The sequence below is a fragment of the Moschus berezovskii genome, chromosome 10, assembly GCF_049115385.1.
Source record: "Moschus berezovskii isolate FMDL1 chromosome 10, NW_MosBer_1.0, whole genome shotgun sequence".
Lineage (NCBI taxonomy): Eukaryota > Metazoa > Chordata > Mammalia > Artiodactyla > Moschidae > Moschus > Moschus berezovskii.
In genome coordinates, this window is record NC_142469.1 from 110,569,507 (window position 1) to 110,594,451 (window position 24,945).

Consider the following 24,945-nt stretch of genomic DNA (forward strand, 5'->3'; position numbering starts at 1 on the left):
GGGCGCCGGTCAACTTCCGAGCACCGCCCTCCTCCGAACGCCTCGCTTCCGGGCGCGCCTCCCTTCCGGCTCCTCGGGCGCGGACGGCCGGCGCGGAGGCTCAGACGCGGCGCCCGCGGGGAGAGGTGAGTCCCGAGCGCCTCGCCGCCCCTTTGTGCGGCCGCGGCGCGCTCCCCGCCTCTGCCCCTCGCCCCGCTTCCTCCCGCGGGCGGCCGGGACGCGCTCAGCGCCCCCCGTGCTCTGTCCGCAGGACGCTCGCGGGTGGGCGCGGCCGGCGCCCCCGCCATGGCCGCCCCGTGGAAGGGCGCGCTTCTGCTGCTCCTGGCGTCGCAGGCCGTCCCCTCGGCGCGGGCCTCGGACGAGGAGAAGGTGCCCGAGGGCTGGGTCCTCCTGCACGTCGTGCAGGGCCAGGTGGGCGCCGGGAACTACAGCTACCTGAGGTTGCACCACGAGGGGAAGGTCGTCCTGCGGATGCGCAGCCTGCGCGGCGACGCCGACCTGTACGTGTCCGACAGCACCCTGCACCCCAGCTTCGACGAGTACGCGCTGCAGTCGGCCACGTGCGGCGCCGACGCCGTCGCCATCCCCGCGCACTTCCGGCGCCCCGTGGGCATCGGCGTCTACGGGCACCCGTCCCACCTCGAGAGCGTGTTCGAGGTGAAGGTCTACCACGACGCGACGCTCGAGCCGCATCCGTTCGGGGACACCGCCTATTCGGACGGTACCGATGCGAGTCGCAAGCACGCCCATGCCCCGGAAGAGGCCTCTCAAGAGGAGGAGTCTGTGCTCTGGACGATATTAATTAGTATTTTGAAGTTGGTACTTGAGATTCTTTTTTGACTCGCTTAACATATTCTTGAGTACAATACTCGTAATCTGCGAAGCTGACTGCACTTCGCTGTGAACCTAGCTACTCTGACCTGGTTGGCATTCTGGTTACCTTTTCTGGGTGGGGGATGAAAGGATAAAGCCATAGAGTTTCGTTACCTCAGTCACTCCAAAAGTACGCAAAGCAGCAAGCAGGATATGTTTTCCTTCAATAAAGCATCAAAATTCCCGTAAAAGGAAGATGCACAATAAAATGTTTAAACCCCACTTTGATTAAGTTTGTCAGGTGACTAGATGATTGCAGTGACAGGTTTTTAGAGACTCAAATAGTGTGTTAGCTTTCAAGAGTTATAAAACCAAGTCTGAAAGGTAATCATTTCTCCACACTTGCCTGACCGTGAACTAAAGTCCCCTGTCTACACCCGAAGTAGAGACAGCACCTGCTGTCCAACAGGATTTCCTGGGTAGGTGGGTGGTGTCCCCATGCGGTTAATGATGGTTCTCAACTCAGCTGCGCCAGATCTCCTCAGGCTGTAATTTTATCATCTTGGGCCCCTATGGAAATTATTTCGTTATTAAATAACTGCTCTACTACCCATGGTAGATCAGAAAGAATACCGATTAGGAAAATTTTATGAAAATAATAGTAACTTTTAGGTTAATGGAATAATACTTAAATATTTATAATTAAGCTGCATAATGTTACCACTGGATTTCTGGAGAGAGCCAAAGTATTAAGAAATAAAAGAGTTTTTGCAAGATGGAACTATTTTTCTACTTGGTTTCCAGGATGAGAGTGGCTTATAAATAAATTCGCAGATTTTAAGCACATAATTTCAAAATCTTTTATTGGCATAAAAATGAGAACGTTGTAAATAAGCTGACACCAAATACGTCATTTAAATGCATATTGTTACAGTACTGGGGTCAGAAAAACTATCCCTCTTTGCTGTTTTTCCCCCTTCTGCCCACTTTCCTGGGTGTTGGGGGTGCTCGCTGACAACAGTCACAAATCCAGCGACCTAGGAGAAAAATTGTTAATACAGGATGAGACTTAACTTTTTAGGATTGCGTTTTAAAACCGTTTAGCTGTCCTCCCTGAGCTAAGGCTACTGATAACCTCACTGGATTTCTGGTGGCACAGGCACTAACTTCCCTTAATGTCATCAGTGTCATAAATGCCCTGTGAAATGCACAGGGGGAGGGAAGGCATCATGGAGGAGCTAAATGATAGGCCCCTTGAAAAAATTATAATCCTTTCTGAAATTCAACTACTACTGTACTTTCAAAGTTCAGTCATACAAATCCTTATATGAAACCTATTACCTGACTTTGGCTTCTTTTTAGGCATCTCAGCATCCCCTCAAGTCCTGGTGTACTATGCTCACATAGCACTTTAAAATGTATCAAGTATTTGATAGCATTATGATAAACTATACTTGACCTGAATTACTACAGAACTCTAAATAATTATTTAAGTTGCTTACATCTCAATGATTCCCAGGAAACCTAGGCATATAAGTATCAGACAGTGTTAACTATGCAAATCAGTTCTAAAACTACACAATTATGTGTATAATGTTTTAATCCAATTACTGTGATTTATTCTTTGATTCTGTGTTCATTCTGAAGTTATCTGGAATTGCTATGTTGCCTCAGTTTACAAAAATGGTTTAATATGTATAAAGGCATATAAGTCATTTTGTTAAATTTCTAAATGACATATAAAAATAAAATCAAGGCTTTGAAACAAATCAATGCTACTGCCTTAGCTATTTCAGTAGAACACTAGTTCATCTGCATACACTGAGCTCTGCTTCCAAAACTTGCAGGCAATCTGGTATCTCACTTTTCCTTTAGTCAGCTTGTCTAGAGATGAAAAACAGGCAGACATGACCATAGCTTCTTTGGTCACTTCTCGTGAATGGAAGGGTCTCCAGGCCCTTAATGTCATTATGGTATTTACGCAGCCTCCAAAAAACAAGAGAGAAGTGCTGGAAGAGTCCCTTCACTCAAAGATAACGTTCCTTCTGTTTCAGTCTTTACCTGATGGGATAGCACCAAGGCCCACACAAAAAGTATGATAACCTCTGTCACACACATCACAGAACATCATTTCTTCTTCATGGTGGGGTTGTCCACATATAATGCAAGTCTTACACTCCATACACTGCCATGGGTAGGTCTTAATCATAGAAACAAGCTCCATGGTCATATCCAGGCAAGAAGGATGGCCTAAACCAAAACCAGTATTAGTTGTATTTCACACAAGAATTTTTAACTTAATATGGCATAGTAAAATGCTAGTTTGCTTGAACTTCTCAAGAATGGCTACACCATTTTAACTGCCAAAGAGAAATGGAAACACATTGTAGAAGAAAATGCAGGGACTTTTTATGTATCTGATGACTCTGGCTCAAGCCTAGTTGACAACTAAGAATGCTAGTTTTTGAAGCAACAATCAGAGCTTAAAATGTGAAGCTGTGTCAGTACTTACCACTGCTGTCACACTGGGAGCAGTGCACAAGTGGCTCAGCCTTCCCTCTCTTGTTGGACTCCTTACCCTTCAGACAAATTCCACATAGAGCATTTGGAATGACCTTTGGCTGGAAGGGTAGAAGAGGGCTATAAATTCATGCCAGAAGAACCTACCGTGGTTCAAAAGGAATTATTACTGTATTGCCTTATTTTACTTCCAGTAACTTGTTAATGAGGACCTAACTTGCTAATGAGGACCTGACACCAGTCTGCCTTCAACATATGACGACATGCCAACGAAAGCCTTAGACTTCATTTTTAAATTTTGTCAAAGGTACGATCTCATGTTAGAACTAGATATATCATTCCACACTCCCTACATACAGTAAGATCTGTAAATGACCTGGAGGGAAGACTAATACACTGTCAAACTGCACTGTTTGCTGAAAGAAAAATGAAAGTGCCAGGGACTACTACATGGGAGTTAGGCTTATTCCCAAACAGAAGACTCCACTATAAGCAGCTTCTATGCTGATTTTGTTTAAAAGCTGATGTTCTCCAAAGTTGTGAAACTACATCTATAAAATCTAAGTTACAAAATCAATTTTTTAACATTGTTAATTGAAAGAGGTTTCAGGCATACATTGTTGTGTGCAGAAAGGTTTGTGGGAAGCCCGAGTTGTATAACTTGTTCCCTCTGCATATCACATACGTTAACAGAGGAGCCCACACTTAAGAGAAAAAGTATTCACTACGACTTATAAAATGTAAAAAAGAAGTAGTTCTCAGATGTGCAAAATATAAAATGATCACTTCAAAAGTATGCAGACGCCCCCTATGTTTCAAGTACCATTCATTTTTCAGATGAAAAACTAAAACAATCCAGTGAAGGCATTTGGGCTTTAAAAAACACTTGGCAAAACATGAGAAAGAACAAAGAAAGTTCATAACGCCTAAAATTCGGAGGGGAGGGGAGGGGAACAACATCACAGCCTTGACCATGATAACATGATGTTCACTCACTACACGAACACGGAGCAGTGGCACGAGAGCACAAGCAGGGGTCAAGTATGAAATGAAACGGGGGCTGAGGGCACGTTCACTCATTCAATCACACGTTCCTTCATTAATATAAAAACTGGGAGAAAGTATTTTAAGTAGAAACATTGTGTCTGTTTTATTACAACCCAGTCAAACAACATCTTACATTTCCATTCCCTAAGTTACTGAACCAAGGAGGATTCTACACAGAATTCCAATTTTACATACTATTACTCCAGCTTTGAAATGTCTCGCTGCCACCTTTAAAACCTGTACAGCCTAAACAATATGTTCTTAATTCTTTAGGTTTTTTTTTTCTTTTTAATTATCTTTCTTTACAAAAGATGACAGAGGCATTCAAAAATAATTTTTGGCTTATTTATTTTAAAAAAGTCAACCTTATACATAAATATAATAAAAACAATAACTCTAAACAATCACAAACGTCTCTACAAAATAATAAATATCATGGAAGTTAAAACATACATATAAAATGTTACTGTTCACTATTCTATCTCTCCTGTGTATCTTATACCCTGCTCCCCAACAAAAGGATAGTGTCACGCGCCCGAACCGCCGAAGTCGTGCAGTATAGTTACCCTCTGTTGCAACTGCTACATTCTACCCATAAGGTTCTCACTGTTTTCTTACACCTAAATAAAAAATAGCTAGGAAGTGCACTTCTATGATCCAAATTCAGTTCAGTTATGATCAAATCTGTAACTGCCATAACATACAGCAGAAAGCTACCTCTCAATCCACCAAAATAAGAAATATCTTTTGGTTACGGTACCTGCACTAAATGTATAAGATATTTAATACTTACAGTTCAAGTTAGATACTGGCATACTAAGTACTTTAATATTTTTTCAGTAAAGTCAAGGAAGTAACCACACAATATTAAAATCTAAATCGAGAATTCCTCATAGGAGATCCTTTACACAAATCAAAAGGAGTAAAACACAAAGCTAGTCATTCACATTCTAGAGCAGTTCAAGTTCTACAATCATGAAAATATACTTTGAACACCTACAGTAAAAGGACACCGAGAAAACTGTAGGTTTACTTCTAAGCTTAAATCATAATGTTGTTAAACCACTTAAGGTTTTTCTTACCCCACAGTCTTCATCTTGATGAAGAGAGGGAGACGGGTGGAGAGGGAGGGAGGCAGTGGAGACAGGACTCTGCAGCATTGTTACGACGGCGCCACAGCGCAGTATGAGACAATACTTGGTTCACGCAAGCTCTCTGAGCTCGCTCAGAAGCCCCACCGCTCGCATCCAGGACTGTGCATGTCTAGTGTCTCAGGGTTTGCAGAGGTGACGGAAGAGGAAGGGGCCAGCATGTGGAACTCCCTGAAGGTTAATGAACGAACCTCACGTGTGTCTGATGGAGACAGTCCTACTCCATAACAGCAACAACATCAAAGTTTCACTATTGACAAGAAAATTAAAAATACTCTGCCTAAGAGTTCTCAGCATCTCATATAAAAGGCTCGCGATACACAACTTTCCTCCTTGAACACAATCAAAGACAGACTTTCATAACAGCACTAATACAGTATAGATTTTAATTATATACTTATAACACAGGCCTGAATCCTAACAATTATGCTTTAATTTCAGGTTAATGTAACCTAAACAATACTGTCCTACAAATTAAAGGCAAGCACTAGTGAATCTTATTAAGCAAGACATCAGATACATTATAATTTTTCTTAACTTCTGCATTTTAAAACACATTTATATGTATGACCTTCAGCTTGAAGTACCCTAATAAGTAGGCACGTCTTGGCTTATTAATACTTTTTGTAGAGAGGTTAACTTTTAATAAACATGTTCACATTAATATATGAAGTCCAGATACTGGCTGTTCCAAACTGCGAAATACCTGAAACATGTTTAGTTACTGAAAACGTTCACAGAAGATTATAAAATGCTCCCTCTGCATATCCAACTTCCTTGAGTACCATCAATTTAGGTTAACCTATCTGATTTCTTCTATCTTAAATCAATGATAGTACTGAACAGTTCATTTTCAACCTCTATTAAAATGTCTATTTTAATATTCTTCCTTGTTTAACCCATGATTAATCCAGGCTCACTGTCTGCAAGGTCCAGGTAATACTGACAGCGTGCTCTGGGCCGCAGCTCCCACTCCAACTCTCCACAGGTCAGAAGCACACTGCGCAGCACACACAGCAGGCCACTTTCCAGAATCTAATCTTTGGAGTTCATTTGCTTTCAGTTATCAAGCATTAATTTAAATCTTTAGTTTAAAACCTTAGATAAGCTCTATATGTAAAAACAACAAAATCACATGGCTGCAGCCTACTGCACCATCCTTGCTGAATGGAGCTGGGCTGAAAAAGTATGCACTTGAAAGCTGATGATTTAATACGGAATACGCTAACTTGTTAAGCTGCTTTCTTACTGTAGGAAAAGAAGGCCACAGACTCTAAGAAGGGCTCTGCTTAGGCTGAGGTCAGCACACACTGGAACCTGTGCCTCCGGACAACACTCCACAACACTCCACAACCCTGGCCTGACATACACAAGTGTTCAGCAACTCTGCTCAGCACAACTTTTTGATCATCTTACTCTAAAATGCTCCTTCAAAACACCTTCATAATCCGATAAAAAGCAGACTGATAATACACCAGACTGAAAACTCTGTATTTTACTATTACCATTCAAAACATAAACCTGCAGCTAATTCTACTCCTTTTATGATAATCTTAAATCCCCACATATGAATGTGGCTACTCACCTCTCACCCAACCCTCTGAAGAAGGGGCAGATAGCAGAAAGAAACACTAAAAATAATACTATTGCTGACAGCATGCTACCTGACCAAGAATAACCCAATCAAAAAGTTAATAAGTTACAGCTAAGCCAAATCACCTTGCCAGATAATGTGTAAATCCTTGTCACAGAATTGCACAGGCTACTCACCAAGGTGAGGCTACAAAATCACCACATTTTACTACTTTCCATCGCAGAGTTAGCTGAATATGGCAAATGGATCAAATAATTCAGACTGAACCCAGATCGTTCTTAACGAAAGGCACCACAGAAATGCAACTTTTCTATGAGGACTTCCTCCCACTGCACTGCTCATCTTTACTAATACCAGGAAGCTTTCAATGTCAGACAATGATGGTCTTTACACTGAGGAAACAAAGTATTAAGTTCTGCCTATTACATCACTTTTCAAAAACTCATACTTGCCTGGTTAGTACATAAAACAAAGATTCTCTTATCAATTTTACATATACAGAAAACAGACGCTAACCCATAGCCAAAGTGACAGAAAAGCCACCAGGAAAAAAAGCAAGAAGGAAGAAGGCTGAAGGAGGCGCACACCACAGAACAGCCAGTGAAGAGCAGCAGCGGGAGCTCCACAACCTTGAAATTCAAAGTTAAAATACTTCAGGGAGAGAGGCTGGTCAGGAAGGAAGATGAGTCAGGGGCTTTTTTCTTCTACCTTGTACCCAGGAACTGACTTGGACAGTACAGAACGTTTGGAAGCATCTTTGCGTGGAGGGGCAGCCTTGTCCCTGGACCTCTGTCTTCCTTGCAAAGGCTCCTCCTGGCCTTCGGGAAGGCCTTCCCCCTCGGACACGTTGCCAGAGGAGCTGTCCTGCAAGTCAAAGGCACAAACACAGAATTGGAATTCACGCAGATTTGAGTCTGAATTCTGAAAACTACAGAAAACATCCAAAAACGTTTCGAAGTTCCATCAATTTCAATTTATTGTTTTTTTGCAAGCTTTTTCTTGTTGATTATTGTTACCTGATGTTTCCCTTTTTAGAGAAGCTTTTTAAGGCAGTTTTGACTCTGTTGAGCCTCTCAACTTTATCTTTATTTTTATTGCATTAATATCTGGTATGTATTAGTTGCTTTCTTTTCTTTACGATTATTCTATTTTGCTAACTTCTTAAACTGGCTGTGTACTTGTATACTCATTGCTTTTCCTTTTTATGTAAAGTCTACTACATTTAAGGCCTCAGTGGATAATGTTTTCCATATCCCGTAGGTTTCAAGACTTTGTATTTTTGTTATCTTTCTGTAATGATGTTGTTTTTGAATGCCATGTACTCAATGAGTGATATAAACACATTGTAAATTTTAGTTTTCTAATAAAAAATTTTGAAAAAAAATTAAAATTCCATCAATTTCAAAATAAAAAGGTTAATTCCAATCTAAGAAAACATTTCCAGTGAAGAATAAAATGAGAAGTTAAGAATCACTTCTCCATCTTATAAATACATTATAGCTAATTCCATTTATATCAGCTAGTACTTTAATGGCTTTGTTTTCTGACTGAATTTGACAAGAACAGGACTATTACTTCAGCTGTTAGTATACCACACGGCTTCAACACCATTTTACCATGTCACAAGGGAGCATACTTGTTTCATACAAAAATATTCTTTAAAAAAACTGCCTGAAATAAGCGTGAGCATTTTTACTAATAAAGGTCATGAAAGAAGTTCAAGCACAGAATCGTGTCTTCATAATATTAAACTATGCAGAGCCAATTATCGTCAAGTATGTACAACAGTATAAACATATTAGGTTGGGACAAAAGTAACTGAATCATTGAAATTTGCCTTTGATACTGGAATACATTCTTAAATAAATGTGGTTATGTTACACATCATTTTAATGTTCACTTCTTGCTTTATGTTTTTTTGCTAATGACATTACTTAACTGTTTATTTTATATTTATTCTAGACTATAAAATATAAATATTTTAGACTATGGGCGCCCCTGGTGGCTCAGAGAATAAATCATCATCTCCTGCAATGCAGGAGACCTGGGTTCGATTCCTGGGTTAGGAAGATCCCCTGGAGAAGGGCATGGGAACCCACTCTAGTACTCTTGCCTGGAGTATCCCATGGAGAGAGGAGCCTGGACAGCTGTAGTTCGTGGGGTTGCAAAGAGTCAGACACAACTGAGCAACTAACACTTAAGACTGTGGAAATGATTTTAGACAAAAACCAAACTTGAGTGATTTTCTTATTTGAGTTCAAAATGGGTCGTGAAGTAGAGGAGAAACTCATAACATCAACAACAGGTTTGGCACAGGAACTGCTAACGAACATAGTGCTGCGGTGGTTCAAGAAGTTTTGCAAAGGAGACTAGAGCTGTGAAGATGAGGAGTATAGTGGCCAGCCATTGGAAGTGGACAGCCAACCGAGAGCCGTCATCGAAGCCGAGCCTCTCATGTAGTTTTAACTACACAAGAAGTTGCCAAAGAACTCAACATTGACCATTCTACCATCATCTGGCATTTGAAGCAACTTCAGTTCAGCTTAGTTCAGTCGCTCAGTCGTGTCCGACTCTGCGACTGCAGCACGCCAGGCCTCCCTGTCCATCAGCAACTCCCAGAGCTTGCGCAAAGTCACATCCATCCCATCCTCCGCCAGCCCTTCTCCTCCTGCCTTCAGTCTTTCCCAGCATCAGGGTCTTTCCCAATAAGTCAGTTCTTCCCATCAGGTGGCCAAAGGTTTGGAGCTTCAGCTTCAGCATCAGTCCTTGCACAATGAATATTCAGGACTGATTTCCTTTAGGATGGACTGGTTTCATCTCCTTGCAGTCCAAGGGACTCTCAAGATTCTTCTCCAACACCACAGCTCAGAAGCATCTATACTTTGGTGCTCAGCCTTCTTTTATGGTCCAACTCTCATATCCATAAAGATGAAGCAAGTTGGAAAGGTGAAAAAGCTTGGTAAGTAGGTGCCTCATGAGCTGACCCAAAATAAAAAAACATCATTTAATGTTGTCTTCTCTTATTCTACGCAACAACAATGAACCATTTCTCGATCGGATTGTGATGTGCCACAAAAAGTGGATTTTAGACAACAAACAGCGACAACCAGCTAAGTGGCTTGACTGAGAGGCTCCAAAGCACTTCCCAAAGCCAAACTTGTATCAGAAAAAGGTCATGGTCACTGTTTGGTGGTCTGCTGCTGGTCTAATCCACTACAGCTTTCTGAATCCCAGTGAAACCACTGCATCTGAGAAGCATGCTCAGCAAATCGACGAGAGGCAGTGATCTGTAATGCCTGCAGCCAGTACTGGGCAACAGCAAGGCCCAGTTCTCCTCCACGGCAACGTCCGGCCACAGGCTGCACGACCAACGAAGTTCTGCCTCATCTGTCACATTTACCTGACCTCTCACCAACCAACTACCACTTTCTTGAAAACTTTTTGCAGGGAAAACCCTTCCACAAGCAGCAGGAGGCAGAAAATGCTTTCCAAGAGTTCATCGAATCCTGAAACCATGGATTTTTACACTAGAGAAATAGACTTATTTCTTGTTGATAAGAATGTGTTGCTTGTAAAGGTTCCTAATTTAATTAAGATGTGTCTGCGTCTACTCATAATGACTTAAAATTCATGCTTGAAATTTGCATTTACATTTGTACCAATGTAAATATTTCACATGTTCCAAACTTAGGAGTTCAATAATAATCTAATTCCTCATTTTTTAATTTAAAAATTTCTAATTAGGATAAAAATGTCACATTCATCTAAATTATGAAAACTGGAAAAGATTAGGTTATCCTAAACCACCTGACAGACATTGAGCCAAGTCCTGGGAGCATGCTGTGCCTCATTTTCTCTAGTGATGTGTTTTGTATACGTGCCCAGATTCACACACACACACATCCTACCTACACGGACACCCTCATTCTTTAAATGCAAAACTGAATGTTGTGTGTGTTTTAATATTTTTAAGTATTACGTGCATTTCATCACATTATTCTTTGAAGTGCATTTCTACCATGTAAATGTAATATATCACGCATTGTGGACATTAGATTTACTTCTCTTTTTTGCTATATTAAATATTGCTAACACTCCAATGGGCATCTTTTTCCTAAATAATTTTGCTACCATCTCATCAGGTTCTTTGGACAAGTTCTATCAGTGTATCTGCCAAGTCAAATTCCGTGCAAGTTAAAAAACTTGCTATGTACTATGAAAATGCTTTCCCAGAAAAAACTGGATCGACTGAGACTCCCACTCGCAGCACAGGAGAAAGCCAACCTCATCGCCCGTCACAGCACGGCACCTGAAAGGCAGCCTCCTTCACACAACGTGTGAGCTACACATGACTCAGACGCTGTCGGCGACACTGAACGCGGCGCCCGTGCAGTGCCACACAGCCCCAGGTTCCGGCTGGCTACAGCGGAAAGCGTAAGACGGCCCACTGTGACGATGCCGTGCTGATACAATCCGCCCTGTAAAACCGTCTTCGTTGCTCTTCTTCAGCTCCACAGGGCACACCAACATCCCCACGGTCCTGCAGCAGCATGCTGCTATTAAACAAGCGCTATGCAGCACAACCTAACAGCACAACATGTTGGCAATGTTAACATTTTCCTGGAAGAGGCAAAGACTATGAATTACATTCCAGGGAAGCATCAGCAAAGTCAAAGGGAGAGGAGACAGCTCCTACTGAGACAAACGCTCTCACCGAAGCGCCTTTGCTTTTCCGTTTCTCGTCACCTCGACCGTCTTCAGCCTCATCCGAGTCACCATCGCTCTCGAGAGCGGGGAGCTCAGGGTCGAGGGGGGGCTCGTAAAGCGCTGTGTTTAATGGCAAATACCGCAGCTCATCAGGTGAGTACCTAGCGTTCAGAGAAAGGGTTTTCAGTTTTCCTCTATTATTAAATACAAATGCACTAATTCTGAACTACGATAATAGCCTTAATATTAACCCCAAATAGTGCTGAAAAATGATTAAAGGCAAATAATTTTTTCACTTTGGTGCTCAAATAGAGACATGTAACCAATAAAAAGCCTAAACATCTTTTCACCCAACAGTGTAAAATATACATTTGATTCTTATTATCAAAAGATAAATGTCTCTCTCCTTTACCCTCAACACCCCCATCAAAGAAACGTCAGCAATGAAGGATGAAACTGTGGCCACACAGAACCGGGCACAAAATCCAGCTGCCTGAGCCCTCGCCTCCACCCTCCCGAGTCGTCAATGCCTGAGCCCCTCACCTTCACACATAAAGCAGGCACAACAAGCAAGTCCCTCTCACAGAGCAAACGTGAGCATCAAATAAACCAGCAGAGGACAGTCACAGCGGGGCATGGCACAGACAATACTTCAGAAACACAATTTCCAGGAACAAAGTATTTAAAACCAACTTGTGAAGCGTGTATTCTAACCAATATGATCACCTCTTTCCTCTGAAACTGGGGACTGGCAAGCCCCTCCCCAGGCAGTCAGCACACGGCCTGCTGACCACGTCCGTGCTGTCGCCACAGGACCACACCAAGGCTACACCCTGGAGCCTCAGTCGGGAGTGGACACGGACCAGCACCCCCCTCAACCAGAACATCACACCAGAAAGCACAGGGGGTGGGGGGTACACAGGCCTATCACCCAATAATCTGCTTCGTCCAAAATGAGAAATGTTAAATTTGCTGACTCACTGCTGCAGAGAAACCAATTCTGACTCCACGTTGAACTGTTTCTTTGACTAGTTTCTTTTGTTATTATAATCAAACAGAATGGCCTGTCTCAGAGGACCCTACCCCTCTTCATGACTAAAGTGCCTTTATTCAGAACCCGGGGCCCACCCATAATGGCAGGAGGGAAGAAATTAACACATCCCCTGCCTGAGGCTTGACCTTCTAGGAGACGTTTGCAAGATTAATTAATGGTCTTTTTTACTTTGCTTCCTCATCTCTGATGTATAAAAGAACCTGGCATCCAGACCCCAGAAGACAGTTATTTTGAGGCACTAGCCTGCCATCTATTTGGTCAGCCAGCTCCCCAAATAAAGCCTCTTCCTTGCCTCAACCCCTTATCTCTCAGATTTACCTGCCTGCCGTGTGGTGAGCTGAGCAAGCCTGGACTCTATAACATCATGATTTAAGTCTGACTTTCAAAAGTATGATCCTATGGTCTATTTTAAATACTACTGTCTACAGAATATTCTCTCTCCTAAAATCGTAAGGGTTCTCAGGAGGCAAAGGCTGAGACTGACAAAAGTAGCTGGTTCCATCCAGGTTGGGAAGAAGAGACACGCAGCACCCTCTGGAGCGGAATACCAGAGCGGCACCCTCTGGAGTGGAAGAGCAGCCAGGCCGGGGCAGCAGCAGCCCTGGGTCGCCCACCCTCCTCCACGTGGGCCACACTTGCCTCTCCAACTCCCCCTGCTTCTGTGACCACAGACTCCACGGCTGTGGGGGAAGCGTGGGGGAGAGTCGGCATCTGCAAACAGTGCTGTTGGGCCCTGGACCACGCTCTCAGGACGGCGGCCGGGCCCTGGACCACGCTCTCAGGACGGCGGCCGGCCCGGACCACGCTCTCAGGACGGCGGCCGGCCCTGGACCACGCTCTCAGGACGGCGGCCGGCCCTGGACCACGCTCTCAGGACGGCGGCCGGCCCTGGACCACGCTCTCAGGACGGCGGCCGGCCCTGGACCACGCTCTCAGGACGGCGGCCGGCCCTGGACCACGCTCTCAGGACGGCGGCCGGCCCGGACCACGCTCTCAGGACAGCGGCCGGGCCCTGGACCACGCTCTCAGGACGGCGGCCGGCCCTGGACCACGCTCTCAGGACAGCGGCCGGGCCCTGGACCACGCTCTCAGGACGGCGGCCGGCCCGGACCACGCTCTCAGGACGGCGGCCGGCCCGGACCACGCTCTCAGGACGGCGGTCTGCAGCTCCCCCTGGTTCCCATCCACAGAAGCACGGACAGGTGAGCAGGGAGGCAGCATCCCAGGCTTTAGCAGAAGACGCTCAAGTTCAGTGCGAGCATTCTTCACCACAGAACCGCAGAAGTCAGAAAACACTGACACAAATCTTACACCTTTTATAGTGATGCTTACAGAGACAGAGGGCTTTGAAGTCTCTCACCAACACCAATATTAACAGCAAAAACAAAAACCCACCATGTACCTTTTGTAGTATTCCTGGAACTGTCCAGGGATGAGGGCCACCGGGTAAGAACTGACCTTGGTTCGCTCTGTTGGCAGCACTTTGTACTTCCCTTGAGGCACCTGGATAACCTGAATTAACACAAAGAGAAATACAAGCCTGATTCCATGCAAAGAATTAAAGACTTCAGGAAAACAGTCCCCTCCTGCCCTGTACTGCACTCCTCCCCCAAAGGGCTAAAACTGTGAGACATTAGGACCTGCAAGCCAGGAACAGCTGGCACCTCTAGTTCTACGGGCTGTTCACCATCGCCACCAAGGAAAGGCGCTATGTCTGCTCACCACGTACGGGCTACTGAAGAAACCTCTGGAGCTCAACTGCCTCGTCTATGAAACGGAAACAGTACTAGTTTCATCTCCCGTAGTAAGGGTGAGAGGTGCATGAGCTCCTGTGGAAACCTCTTCCGTCCACCCCAGCACACAGGAAGCTATTCAGCTACCAGACTCCTCCAGCAGCATGCCCACCACAAAGCAAGGAACACATCACACACAGAGCAGAAGCAAACATCATCAGGCACACGGAAACGACAGCCTCGGTTCAGGGGAAGAAAAGGACACACTGCTGGTACAAAACATTACGAGAGAGGTGTTGACCAGCCCACGGTAACAAGCAGCTAGTGAGGTTCAGGAACCAACAAACACTAGCGGCCCTACGTGCGTCTGTAAGTCAAAATAGGCTCTCCGCTCCTCCATGCGCTCCCGGTTTAAGTTGCTGTTAAATTCAGCTGCTTTTTTGGCAGCTTTCTTAATGTACTCAGGCACTTTGCTGGCTTCAACTTTCTGAGTATTCTGTTGTTGCATTTGCTGAAATAAAAATATTACAGTTGGAAGTCACATCTAACTTTATAAAATGTGATTTCCCAAACCAAAATCCTGGTTACCTCGATACTTACAGAATACTCTTTATAGTGATCTGTAATTCGTTGGCGTTCTTTTTCCTGGAGAATAACAGAATATTCAGCATGTTTGGCTGGATATTCTTTTATCATTAAATCAATTACTTCATCACTGCGCAACGCTGTTAAACCTATTTCAGACAAAAAAAAAAAGTAAAGAAGCTGTTTCAAGGCTAACTGAACATACTGATTTTCAAAACTGACTTTCTTTCAAACTACTCAACATAAAAGAAGCTTTCCAATATTCAAAGCAAAATATTTTAATACACTCTAAAATAAGAAAAAATAATACTCATAATATAAAATCAAACAGGTAAAAAGAAAAGAGATTACCAAAGTTGCAATGGCAAAGAAATCAATTTTTTAACCAAACTTTTTTAAGATTCCATGTACTATATACATATATCCCTTTACTAAAAACAACAGCTAAATAATAACGCTCACTAACCACTGGCAATTAACACAGGGTATTAGGTGAGAAAAACAAAGACTTTATCAATATACTTCCATTCTTAGCCTTCAAATTCGATTTACTAGAACTAATTCAAATTTCATCAAAGCATCAGCACACACGTGAGTCATAAGAACAGTTTTTTAAACTCATAGTGTGAGATTATACCAATTGCTGAGATGAACTCCCATGGTTTTATATTAAAAAGCTGTACTGATATATTTATGAAAGAAAAAGTACAAATAAAGCAGAGACAATTACACATAACTAAAAACTGAGTTTTTTAAGTATTTAACTAATGCTTTTAAAAAGCACTTTACAAATTTTGGACATAAAACACACATACACTTTGACAACTATGTGAAGGCTGTTAGAAAATGACAGTTATAAAATGTGTCTCCGCTGTATTTTAACAAGAGTCCAAACTGAGGTTAACAATTTAGCAACTAGGTAATTCGGTCCATTTAGGGTTAGTTTCGGCTGCGTGTCTGGGGAAGCAGCGATGCCCATCCAGCGCCGCCGCACAGGCCTCACTACCTAGGGTTAGTTTCGGCTGCGTGTCTGGGGTTAGTTTCGGTTGCGTGTCCAGGGTTAGTTTCGGCTGCGTGTCTAGGGTTAGTTTTGGTTGCGGGCCTGGGGTTAGTTTCGGTTGCGGGTCTGGGGTTAGTTTCAGGTGCATGTCTGGGGAGCAGCGATGCCCATCCGGCGCCGCCGCACAGGCCTCACTATCTAGGGTTAGTTTCGGTTGCGTGTCTGGGGTTAGTTTCGGCTGCGTGTTTAGGGTTAGTTTCGGCTGCGTGTCTAGGATTAGTTTCGGTTGCGGGTCTGGGGTTAGTTTCGGTTGCGGGTCTGGGGAGCAGCGATGCCCATCCGGCGCCGCCGCACAGGCCTCACTACCTAGGGTTACTTTCGGTTGCGTGTCCAGGGTTAGTTTCAGTTGCGGGTCTAGGGTTAGTCTCGGTTGCGGGTCTGGGGTTAGTCTCGGTTGCGGTCTGGGGAGCAGCGATGCTCATCCGGCGCCGCCGCACAGGCCTCACTACCTAGGGTTAGTTTCGGTTGCGGGTCTGGGGTTTGTCTCAGTTGCAGGTCTGGGGAGCAGCGATGCCCAACCGGCGCCGCCGCACAGGCCTCACTACCTAGGGTTAGTTTCGGTTGCGGGTCTGGGGTTAGTTTCGGTTGCGTGTCTGGGGTTAGTTTCGGCTGCGTGTTTAGGGTTAGTTTCAGCTGCGTGTCTAGGGTTAGTTTCGGTTGCGGGTCTGGGGTTAGTTTCGGTTGCGGGTCTGGGGAGCAGCGATGCCCATCCGGCGCCGCCGCACAGGCCTCACTACCTAGGGTTACTTTCGGTTGCGTGTCCAGGGTTAGTTTCAGTTGCGGGTCTAGGGTTAGTCTCGGTTGCGGGTCTGGGGAGCAGCGATGCTCATCCGGCGCCGCCGCACAGGCCTCACTACCTAGGGTTAGTTTCGGTTGCGGGTCTGGGGTTAGTTTCGGTTGCGGGTCTGGGGTTTGTCTCAGTTGCAGGTCTGGGGAGCAGCGATGCCCATCCGGCGCCGCCGCATAGGCCTCACTACCTAGGGTTAGTTTCGGTTGCGTGTCTGGGGTTAGTTTCGGTTGCGGGTCTGGGGAGCAGCGATGCTCATCCGGCGCCGTGCACAGGCCTCACTGTCTGGGGTTAGTGTCGGTTGCGTGTCTGGGGAGCAGCGATGCCCATCCGGCGCCGCCGCACAGGCCTCACTACCTAGGGTTAGTTTCGGTTGCATGTCTGGGGTTAGTTTTGGTTGCGGGCCTGGGGTTAGTTTCGGTTGCGGGTCTGGGGTTAGTCTCGGTTGCAGGTCTGGGGAGCAGCGATGCCCATCCGGCGCCGCCGCATAGGCCTCACTACCTAGGGTTAGTTTCGGTTGCGTGTCTGGGGTTAGTTTCGGTTGCGTGTCTGGGGTTAGTTTCGGCTGCGTGTTTAGGGTTAGTTTCAGCTGCGTGTCTAGGGTTAGTTTCGGTTGCGGGTCTGGGGTTAGTGTCGGTTGCGGGTCTGGGGTTAGTGTCGGTTGCGGGTCTGGGGAGCAGCGATGCTCATCCGGCGCCGCCGCACAGGCCTCACTACCTAGGGTTACTTTCGGTTGTGTGTCCAGGGTTAGTTTCAGTTGCGGGTCTAGGGTTAGTTTCGGTTGCGGGTCTGGGGTTAGTTTCGGTTGCGTGTCTGGGGTTAGTTTCGGCTGCGTGTTTAGGGTTAGTTTCAGCTGCGTGTCTAGGGTTAGTTTCGGTTGCGTGTCCGGGGTTAGTTTCGGTTGCGGGTCTGGGGTTAGTCTCGGTTGCGGTTTTGGGGTTAGTCTCGGTTGCGGGTCTGGGGAGCAGCGATGCTCATCCGGCGCCGCGCACAGGCCTCACTGTCTGGGGTTAGTGTCGGTTGGGGGTCTGGGGAGCAGCGATGCCCATCCGGCGCCGCCGCACAGGCCTCACTGTTTGGGGTTAGTGTCGGTTGCGGGTCTGGGGAGCAGCGATGCCCATCCGGCGCCGCCGCACAGGCCTCACTGTCTGGGGTTAGTGTCGGTTGCGGGTCTGGGGAGCAGCGATGCCCATCCGGAGCCGCCGCACAGGCCTCACTACCTAGGGTGCACTGCGTCTCCGTGATGACATTCAGCTCTCTCAGGTACAGCTTCTCCTTGTGAGACAGATCTCGCCGCTCTAAATCTCAAAAAAAAAGAACAAAAGACTGTTACAGATAGTCTTTTGCATTTGTAACGTTATGTATTTATAAAACTTTTAAAAGCTTAAAGAACTTAGAAAAAAAAACTTTAAGTTAAAATCTTCATGGATTTTAAAAGTACCTCCTATTCATATTCCAAATATTATTAAAAGAACACAAAACAATGTTATAAATCAAAAAAATGAAAGTTAAAATAAAACTGAGAACAGAATAATCCCAAGCAAGAAGGTAGGACAAATAACTGTAAAAGAGTTGATGAAATATAGCCCTTCTCAAGTTCAGGTACAGCTTAAGTAGCTATTCCATTCCTAAGGTCAAGGAGCAATAGTCAGGAATCAAAATCCCTGGTTCATTAATGTGGTTACAGATTGATCTTTCCCTGCAGTTTTTTTCCAGGAAACTCCCCTCCCTCGTCTTGCCTGTAAACACGTTTATAAAGCACAAGCGTGAATTGATAGTAGAGAGAGGTGCGGAAGGAGGCTGTAACTAAAATCAGCCAGCAGAGGAAGGTAAAGCACGCTATAATCTACACTCAAACACTCAGAGCTTGACAACCCATGAAGAGCAATTACTATCAGTTGAAAGTTAGGTGTAATTTGTTATACAAACTAAGACTTAATACCTGGGTATTTCCGTTTAAAGGAGGTCACACCCAAATATTCACTGACTTGTTCCTGAAGCATGTAGTATTCTCCTGTTTCATCCGGTGGCCACTTGTACTCGATCAAATTTTCCGCTGGATAGTAGCTAAAGCTAAAGCACAGAAATATATATTATGCCTTAAATGTGGCATTTATAAAATTTAAATCATTTTATTTTGAAGGATGTTCTTTTTTAAAGGTTTTTGAGAATATTTGGAAAAACTTTTAATTATCTAAATTCTCAACCAGTCTGCCATGATTCTGTATTACAAAGAAGTTCCCATGACTTCATGTGCATCCAAGAAATTACAGAAGAAGTAGAGAGAAAAGAAACAGCCATCCGGAATATCAAAGCAAAAGAGCACACTGGAAATAACACTGTCTATGTATCACAAAGAACAAAGATCACAACTTCAGGAACAAAGGCAGCACTTTTAGCTTTTGCAAGTCAGGGTAGTGATACCAGTTCTGAATTCTTTCTTGTGGGCCTAGCACTAAGAGCCACGATTTCATGCACCCAAAGTATAAAGTAATCAACTTCTGTTTTCCATCTGCTCTTCAATGAGTCACAAACAACTGAGAAAGCAAAACTCTAAACTATTTCTCAATAAACTATAAACCACAGACTCCACATACCCAGGAGCAAAACATGGACCGAGTTTGAGAGAGCCAGTACACTGCAGATCAGGCCCAACCCTGAAGAGCAGACTACAGATGTCTGGACCTAACTATTCACCCTCTAGATTTCATCAGTGGAAAATATAGGTAGAATATAACATGATTTTATGCATCTATCCAATTAAGGCTTCCCTGGTGGCCCAGACAGTAAAGAATCTGCCTCCAATGCGGGAGACCCGGGTTCGATCCCGGGTCAGGAAGATCCCCTGGAGACGGAAACGGCAATCCACTCCAGTATTCTTGCCTGGAGAATCCCATGGACAGAGGAGCCTAGCGGGCTACTGAGCAACCAACACACACAAACACACACAGACACACACACACACACATCAGTTAAAAGACAAAAGAAGAGTTTTCTCAAAACTGGTCCTGGGAAATTGGACATCCAAATGGACATGTATGAAACAGAGCCCTTGTACCTGATGTCACCTAGAAAAATGAATTTAAAAATGGACAGATGACCTAAATATAAGAACTAAAATTAGGATACTCTTAGAAGAAAACATGGGGGTAAATCTTCATGATCTCAGATTTAGCAGTGGATTCTAGATATGACAGCAAAAGAAAAAGTAAATAATTTGGACTTGAGCAAAACTTAAAATGTTGTGTATTAACAGAGTGAAAAATCAACAGAATGGGAGAAAATATTTGCAAATCACATGTCTGATAAGAAATCAGCATCTAAAATATATAAAAACTCAACAACAAAAACAATTTAAATACAGGCAGAAAACCTGAATAGACACTTCTCAAGAATAAACTAATGGACAGTAAGTACATGAGCAGATGTTCAATCTGACTAGTCATTATGGAAATTCAAATCTAAATCACAACAGATTCCACTTCACACCTTTTAGAATGGCTATTATTAACAATAAAATGGGAAATAAAACACGCTGGTGAGGATATGAAGAAATTAGAAACTTTGTACACTGCTGGTGAGAATATAAAATGGTGCATCCACTATGGAAAACAGTTTGGCAGTTCCTCAAAAAGTTAAACATACAGTTGTCATATGACCCACCTATTTCACTCCTAGGTATATATCCAAAGAAGTTGAGAACGGGGCCTCTAGATCATATATATTTATACACCAATGTTCAAGGCAGCATTATCCACACCCCCCAAAAGGTGGAAATAACCCAAGTGTCCATCAACAGATGAAAAGATAATGCAGAGTATACCAATGGAGTACAATTTAGCCTTAAAGAAGGAAATTCTAATACAAGCTACAACTTGGATGAAATCTCTGAAGAAATTTTGCTAACCAAAATAAACCAGACAGAAAAAGACAAATATTGTATGATTCCACCTACGTGAGGTACCTAGAATAGGCAAACTCATGACAGAAAGTAGAATGGTGGTTGCCAGCGGCTGCGAATGAGGGAAATGGGAATCTTATTACGTAAACGTTTTGGAAATGGATGGTGGTGTCGGTTACACAACACTGTGAATGTAATTTATGCCACTGAATTATACACTTAAAGGTAGTTAGAATGGTGAATTCTGCATGTATTTTACCACAATAAAATTTTTTTCTTTGCATTGCACTAAGTAGCAAAAAGCAACTTTGGTGCCACTTTTTAAAACACGATAAAAACATTCTACAACCTGTAGTAATTGCCTCTGCCAGGGCTGGGGGATGGAGAGGAGAGAGCTAACACAGAGAAAAGACACATGACACAGAACACATTAAAAGCAATAAAATGACAGTACCCAAGATCCTGGCTTGAAGTGTCGCAGCTCCTGGAGCTGTCCCCAGAGCCCATTCGCCTCCTTTTGGACGGCTGGGTCCCATCATTTGAATTCTCTTCATTATCATCCTATACATTCAAAAGATGCAAAAAATAGCAGGACAAAGAACAGTAAATAAGGAAAGATTATGTAATCCTCCCAAACTTGCTAAAAGGCTCAACTTAAAGGCTTCCTAAAGATTATACAAATAATAACTTCCTATTATAATTAACTGCTGCTGCTGCTGCTGCTGCTAAGTCGCTTCAGTCGTGTCCGACTCAGTGCGACCCCATAGATGGCAGCCCACCAGGCTCCCCCGTCTGTGGGATTAAGTATTTGGCCTTGGCAAGACCAAAAACTAATCTTCAATACCAATCAAAGCAGAAAATTTTCAATAAACTTGTAGGTCCAAATCTACTTTTCCTTTCTTACCAAGAGGTTAACATGCCTTCTGCTTTGAAGAAACACATCAAACTGCTGCAATACTCTGAAATAAACATTCCTACTCTAGCTAGGATAAAAATGTATGAATCAGTTACTGTTTAACTCAACTCAGAGCTGGTTTATTCTAACTGGCTATTTCAGATACTTAGATCCCTGGGAAAAGAGGACACAAAGGAACAAAAACAAATGACCAATTCTGTTATTTTTTTCTTATATTGCAAAAATTCAGCAAAAATATACCAGAATAAGATTCATCGACCAATACAACACACACTACCTCCCCAAAAGAAGAGGTTTAAAATTTTTTTTAAGTGACATTTTCCATTATGTGACTTTATCAAGGTTGTTAGACCATTTCACTAAGGAAATGATGATGGATCAAATATCAGGAAATCAATCTAATCACGTTGTTGTTGTCCCTAAGGCAAACATAGGGGTAAATCTGTTTATCGGACTCTTTTGTGACCCCATAGACTATAGTTTCCCAGGTTCCTCCCAAGCAAGAATACTGGAATGGGTTGCCACTCCCTGACCCAAGATCAAACCCGCGTCTCCTGCATTGGCAGGTGGGTTCTTTATCACTGCGCCACCCAGGTAGGAGATGGAGAACAGCCTAAATCTACTAAATATTCTCGAAAACCTTACATTTAACCATGTCTCCCAACTGAAACATTTCATAGTCAGCAAGCATTCAAGTATCGTTTCTCTTCTATTTTACTTGCTTCTGAGCACTTTAAGGATTTTTATGTCCATTTGTTTAAATACCTTTCCCTTACCTAAAAAAAATTGTATACACTTAAAAAGTGTTAAAAAGTTAAAAAAGGAAAGTCCTCAAAAAAGCTGAAAGCACAATTTCACATGTAGTGTTTGAATTTGCTATTATGAATTCTAGGCAAATGTGTTATTCCATATAGTGAGTATTAGGGATAACAGCAACATATTTCCTAATATGATGGAATACGATTGAAAAATTTGCCTGCAACCTGGCTATGGACAGAGAAGTCCGGGTTTTAAGGCTTCCCAGCTCTGAAGTCAGCAATGCGTACTTCAAAGTCCTGGGTGCCTCTCACTTTCGGATTAAACACGTTTCTGAAGGTCACTGGACAGGAATGTGAGCGAACTCGGGGAGACGGTGGACAGGGAAGCCTGGCGCGCAGCAGGCACCCGGGTCGCGCAGCGCCCGACGCGACTGAGCGGCTGCGGCAGCGCCACAGCGGCGGCCACGGATCCGGGACGGGCCTCGCGGGCGGGCGCGGGCTCCGGCGGCAGCGGCCACGCTCGGCCCGGCCCGCGCTCCGGAGGCGCGGCCTGGAGGCCCCCGGCTCCCCCGGGCGGAGCGGCCGCGGGCTCGCCGGCGCCCCGGCCCGGCCCCCGACGACCCCGCTGCCCGGAGGGGCCGCAGCACCGTCCGGCTGCAACTTTCCGGTTACAGCGGAAATGCGGACGCTCTCAAAGTCGCTCCGAGACAGACTCGTGAACTGACTGAACACAGGCGGTTGACGAAACGCTCCGCTCGAAGCCGCCTCGCTCCCTTAAAGCAGCACCGACGGCGCGACGCAGCCGGCCGCGGCGGGCAGGGCGGCGCGGGGCCGCCTGGCTCCTCAGGCGCGGCCCGTCAGCGGCCCGCCCGCTTTCCCGCGCTCCCTCCCTCCCGCGCTCCCTCCGGGCAGAGCCCGCGCCCCGAGGGAGCCTGCGCCGCCGCGGGCGCGCCTCACACGGCGCACGGCCGGCCCCCGCGCCGCGCAAACTTTCCGCGCTGCCGAGAGCGGGCGGCCCGGGGACGCGCGGCGGCGCCTGCGGGCCGAAACCGCCGCGAACGCCCGGCCGCGGGCCCGCCGCCCCCCGGCCCGGCCCGGCCCGGCCCGCTGCTCACCTTCGGGGACTGCGCTCCGGGGGACGCCGGGTCGCTGTCGCACGGCCGCGGGGACAGCGCCGTCCCGGGGCCGCCCGCCGCCGCCATCAGCCCGAGCGCCCCGCGCCGCCGCCGCCGCCGCCGCCGCCGCCTCGTCCCGGCCGCCGCCGCCGCCGCCGCCGCCGCCGCCGCCGCCACCGCGCGGGCCGCCCGCCGCCCGGGCCCCGCCCCCTCCGCCCGCCCGCCGCCCGGGGGCCGGCCCCTGCCTCCGCGCGCCCCGCGGCCCGCCGGCGCCGCCGCCACCGCCATGGCCGCCGCCAGCGCGCCGCCCGCCGCAGCCCCGGCCCGCCGCCCGCCGCGCCCGCCGCCCGCCGCCGCCGCCGCCGTGCGCGCCCGCCGCGCCCCCGGCCGCCGCCGCCCGCCGCGCTCGCCGCCGCCGCCGCCGCCCCCCGGCCGCCGCCCTCGGCCGCGCGCCGCCCCGGCCCGCCGCCACCCCGCCCCCGGCCGCCGCCGCCGCCGCCCCGCCTCCCGCCGCGCCCCCGGCCCCCGGCCCCGCCCCGGCCCGCCGCCCCCGGCCCGCGCCCCCGGCCCGGCCCCGCGCGCGTCAGCCCTGCCCGCCCACCGCGCCCCGCCCGGGCTCCCCGCCTCCGCCCCGAGCCGCCGGCCTGAGCGGCCCTCCCCGGGGTCCGCGCCCGCGCCCCCGCGCTCGCTCCCCGGGTCCCCGCCTCTGCCCGCCCCGCCCTCCCCGGGGCCCCGCCCCCCCCCCGCCCTCCCTCCGGGGTCCGCGCCCGCGTGCCCTGACCCGGTGCTGCTCGCCGCCCTCCCCTTCCACCTCCTTCCCGCGGGGCCCGCCCCCTCGCCCTCCCTGCTGGGCCCCTCCCCGCCCCCTCCCCCCCGGGGTGCGCGCCCCTCCCCGCCCCCTCCCTCCCTGCTGGGCCCCTCCCCGCCCCCTCCCTCCCCGGGGTGCGCGCCCCTCCCGTCCCTCCCGGGGGTCCCCGCCTCTCCCCGCCCCCTCCCCCCCCGGGGTCCCCGCCTCTCCCCGCCCCCTCCCCTCCCGGGGTCTGCGCCCCGCCCCCCGCCCCTCCTGGGGGTCCCCGACTCTCCCCGCCCCCTCCCTCCCGGGTCCTCGTCGCCCCGCCCCCTCCTCCACCTTCCCGGGGGTCTCCCCGGCGCCCTCTCCCTACCCGGGGGTCTGCGTCGCGGGGGGCCCCTGAAAGCTCCCGCT

General features: G+C 47.0%; 2 protein-coding genes across 3 annotated transcripts; one reads left to right on the forward strand and one right to left on the reverse strand.

Annotated features, from left to right (window-relative positions):
• On the forward strand, positions 1-2,582 carry C10H6orf120 (chromosome 10 C6orf120 homolog). Its single transcript, XM_055433685.2, has 2 exons — positions 1-125; positions 251-2,582. Exon 2 carries the CDS (start codon positions 286-288, stop codon positions 838-840), a length of 555 nt encoding a protein of 184 aa, XP_055289660.2. The 5' UTR covers positions 1-125; positions 251-285; the 3' UTR covers positions 841-2,582.
• Positions 1,660-24,060, reverse strand: PHF10 (PHD finger protein 10). Of its 2 annotated transcripts, none has more exons than XM_055433683.2 (12): positions 23,742-24,060; positions 21,407-21,513; positions 18,994-19,124; positions 18,272-18,349; positions 15,220-15,353; positions 14,981-15,130; positions 14,289-14,398; positions 11,840-11,993; positions 7,834-7,989; positions 3,326-3,434; positions 2,875-3,063; positions 1,660-1,850 (listed from the first exon to the last, which is right to left on the reverse strand). In XM_055433683.2, exons 1-12 carry the CDS (start codon positions 24,027-24,029, stop codon positions 1,765-1,767), a joined length of 1,692 nt encoding a protein of 563 aa, XP_055289658.2. In that variant the 5' UTR covers positions 24,030-24,060; the 3' UTR covers positions 1,660-1,764. The 2 variants fall into 2 exon arrangements, with proteins under 2 accessions (XP_055289658.2, XP_055289657.2); XM_055433682.2 differs by having other exon boundaries at positions 18,272-18,355.
• Positions 24,061-24,945: the final 885 nt, after the last annotated feature.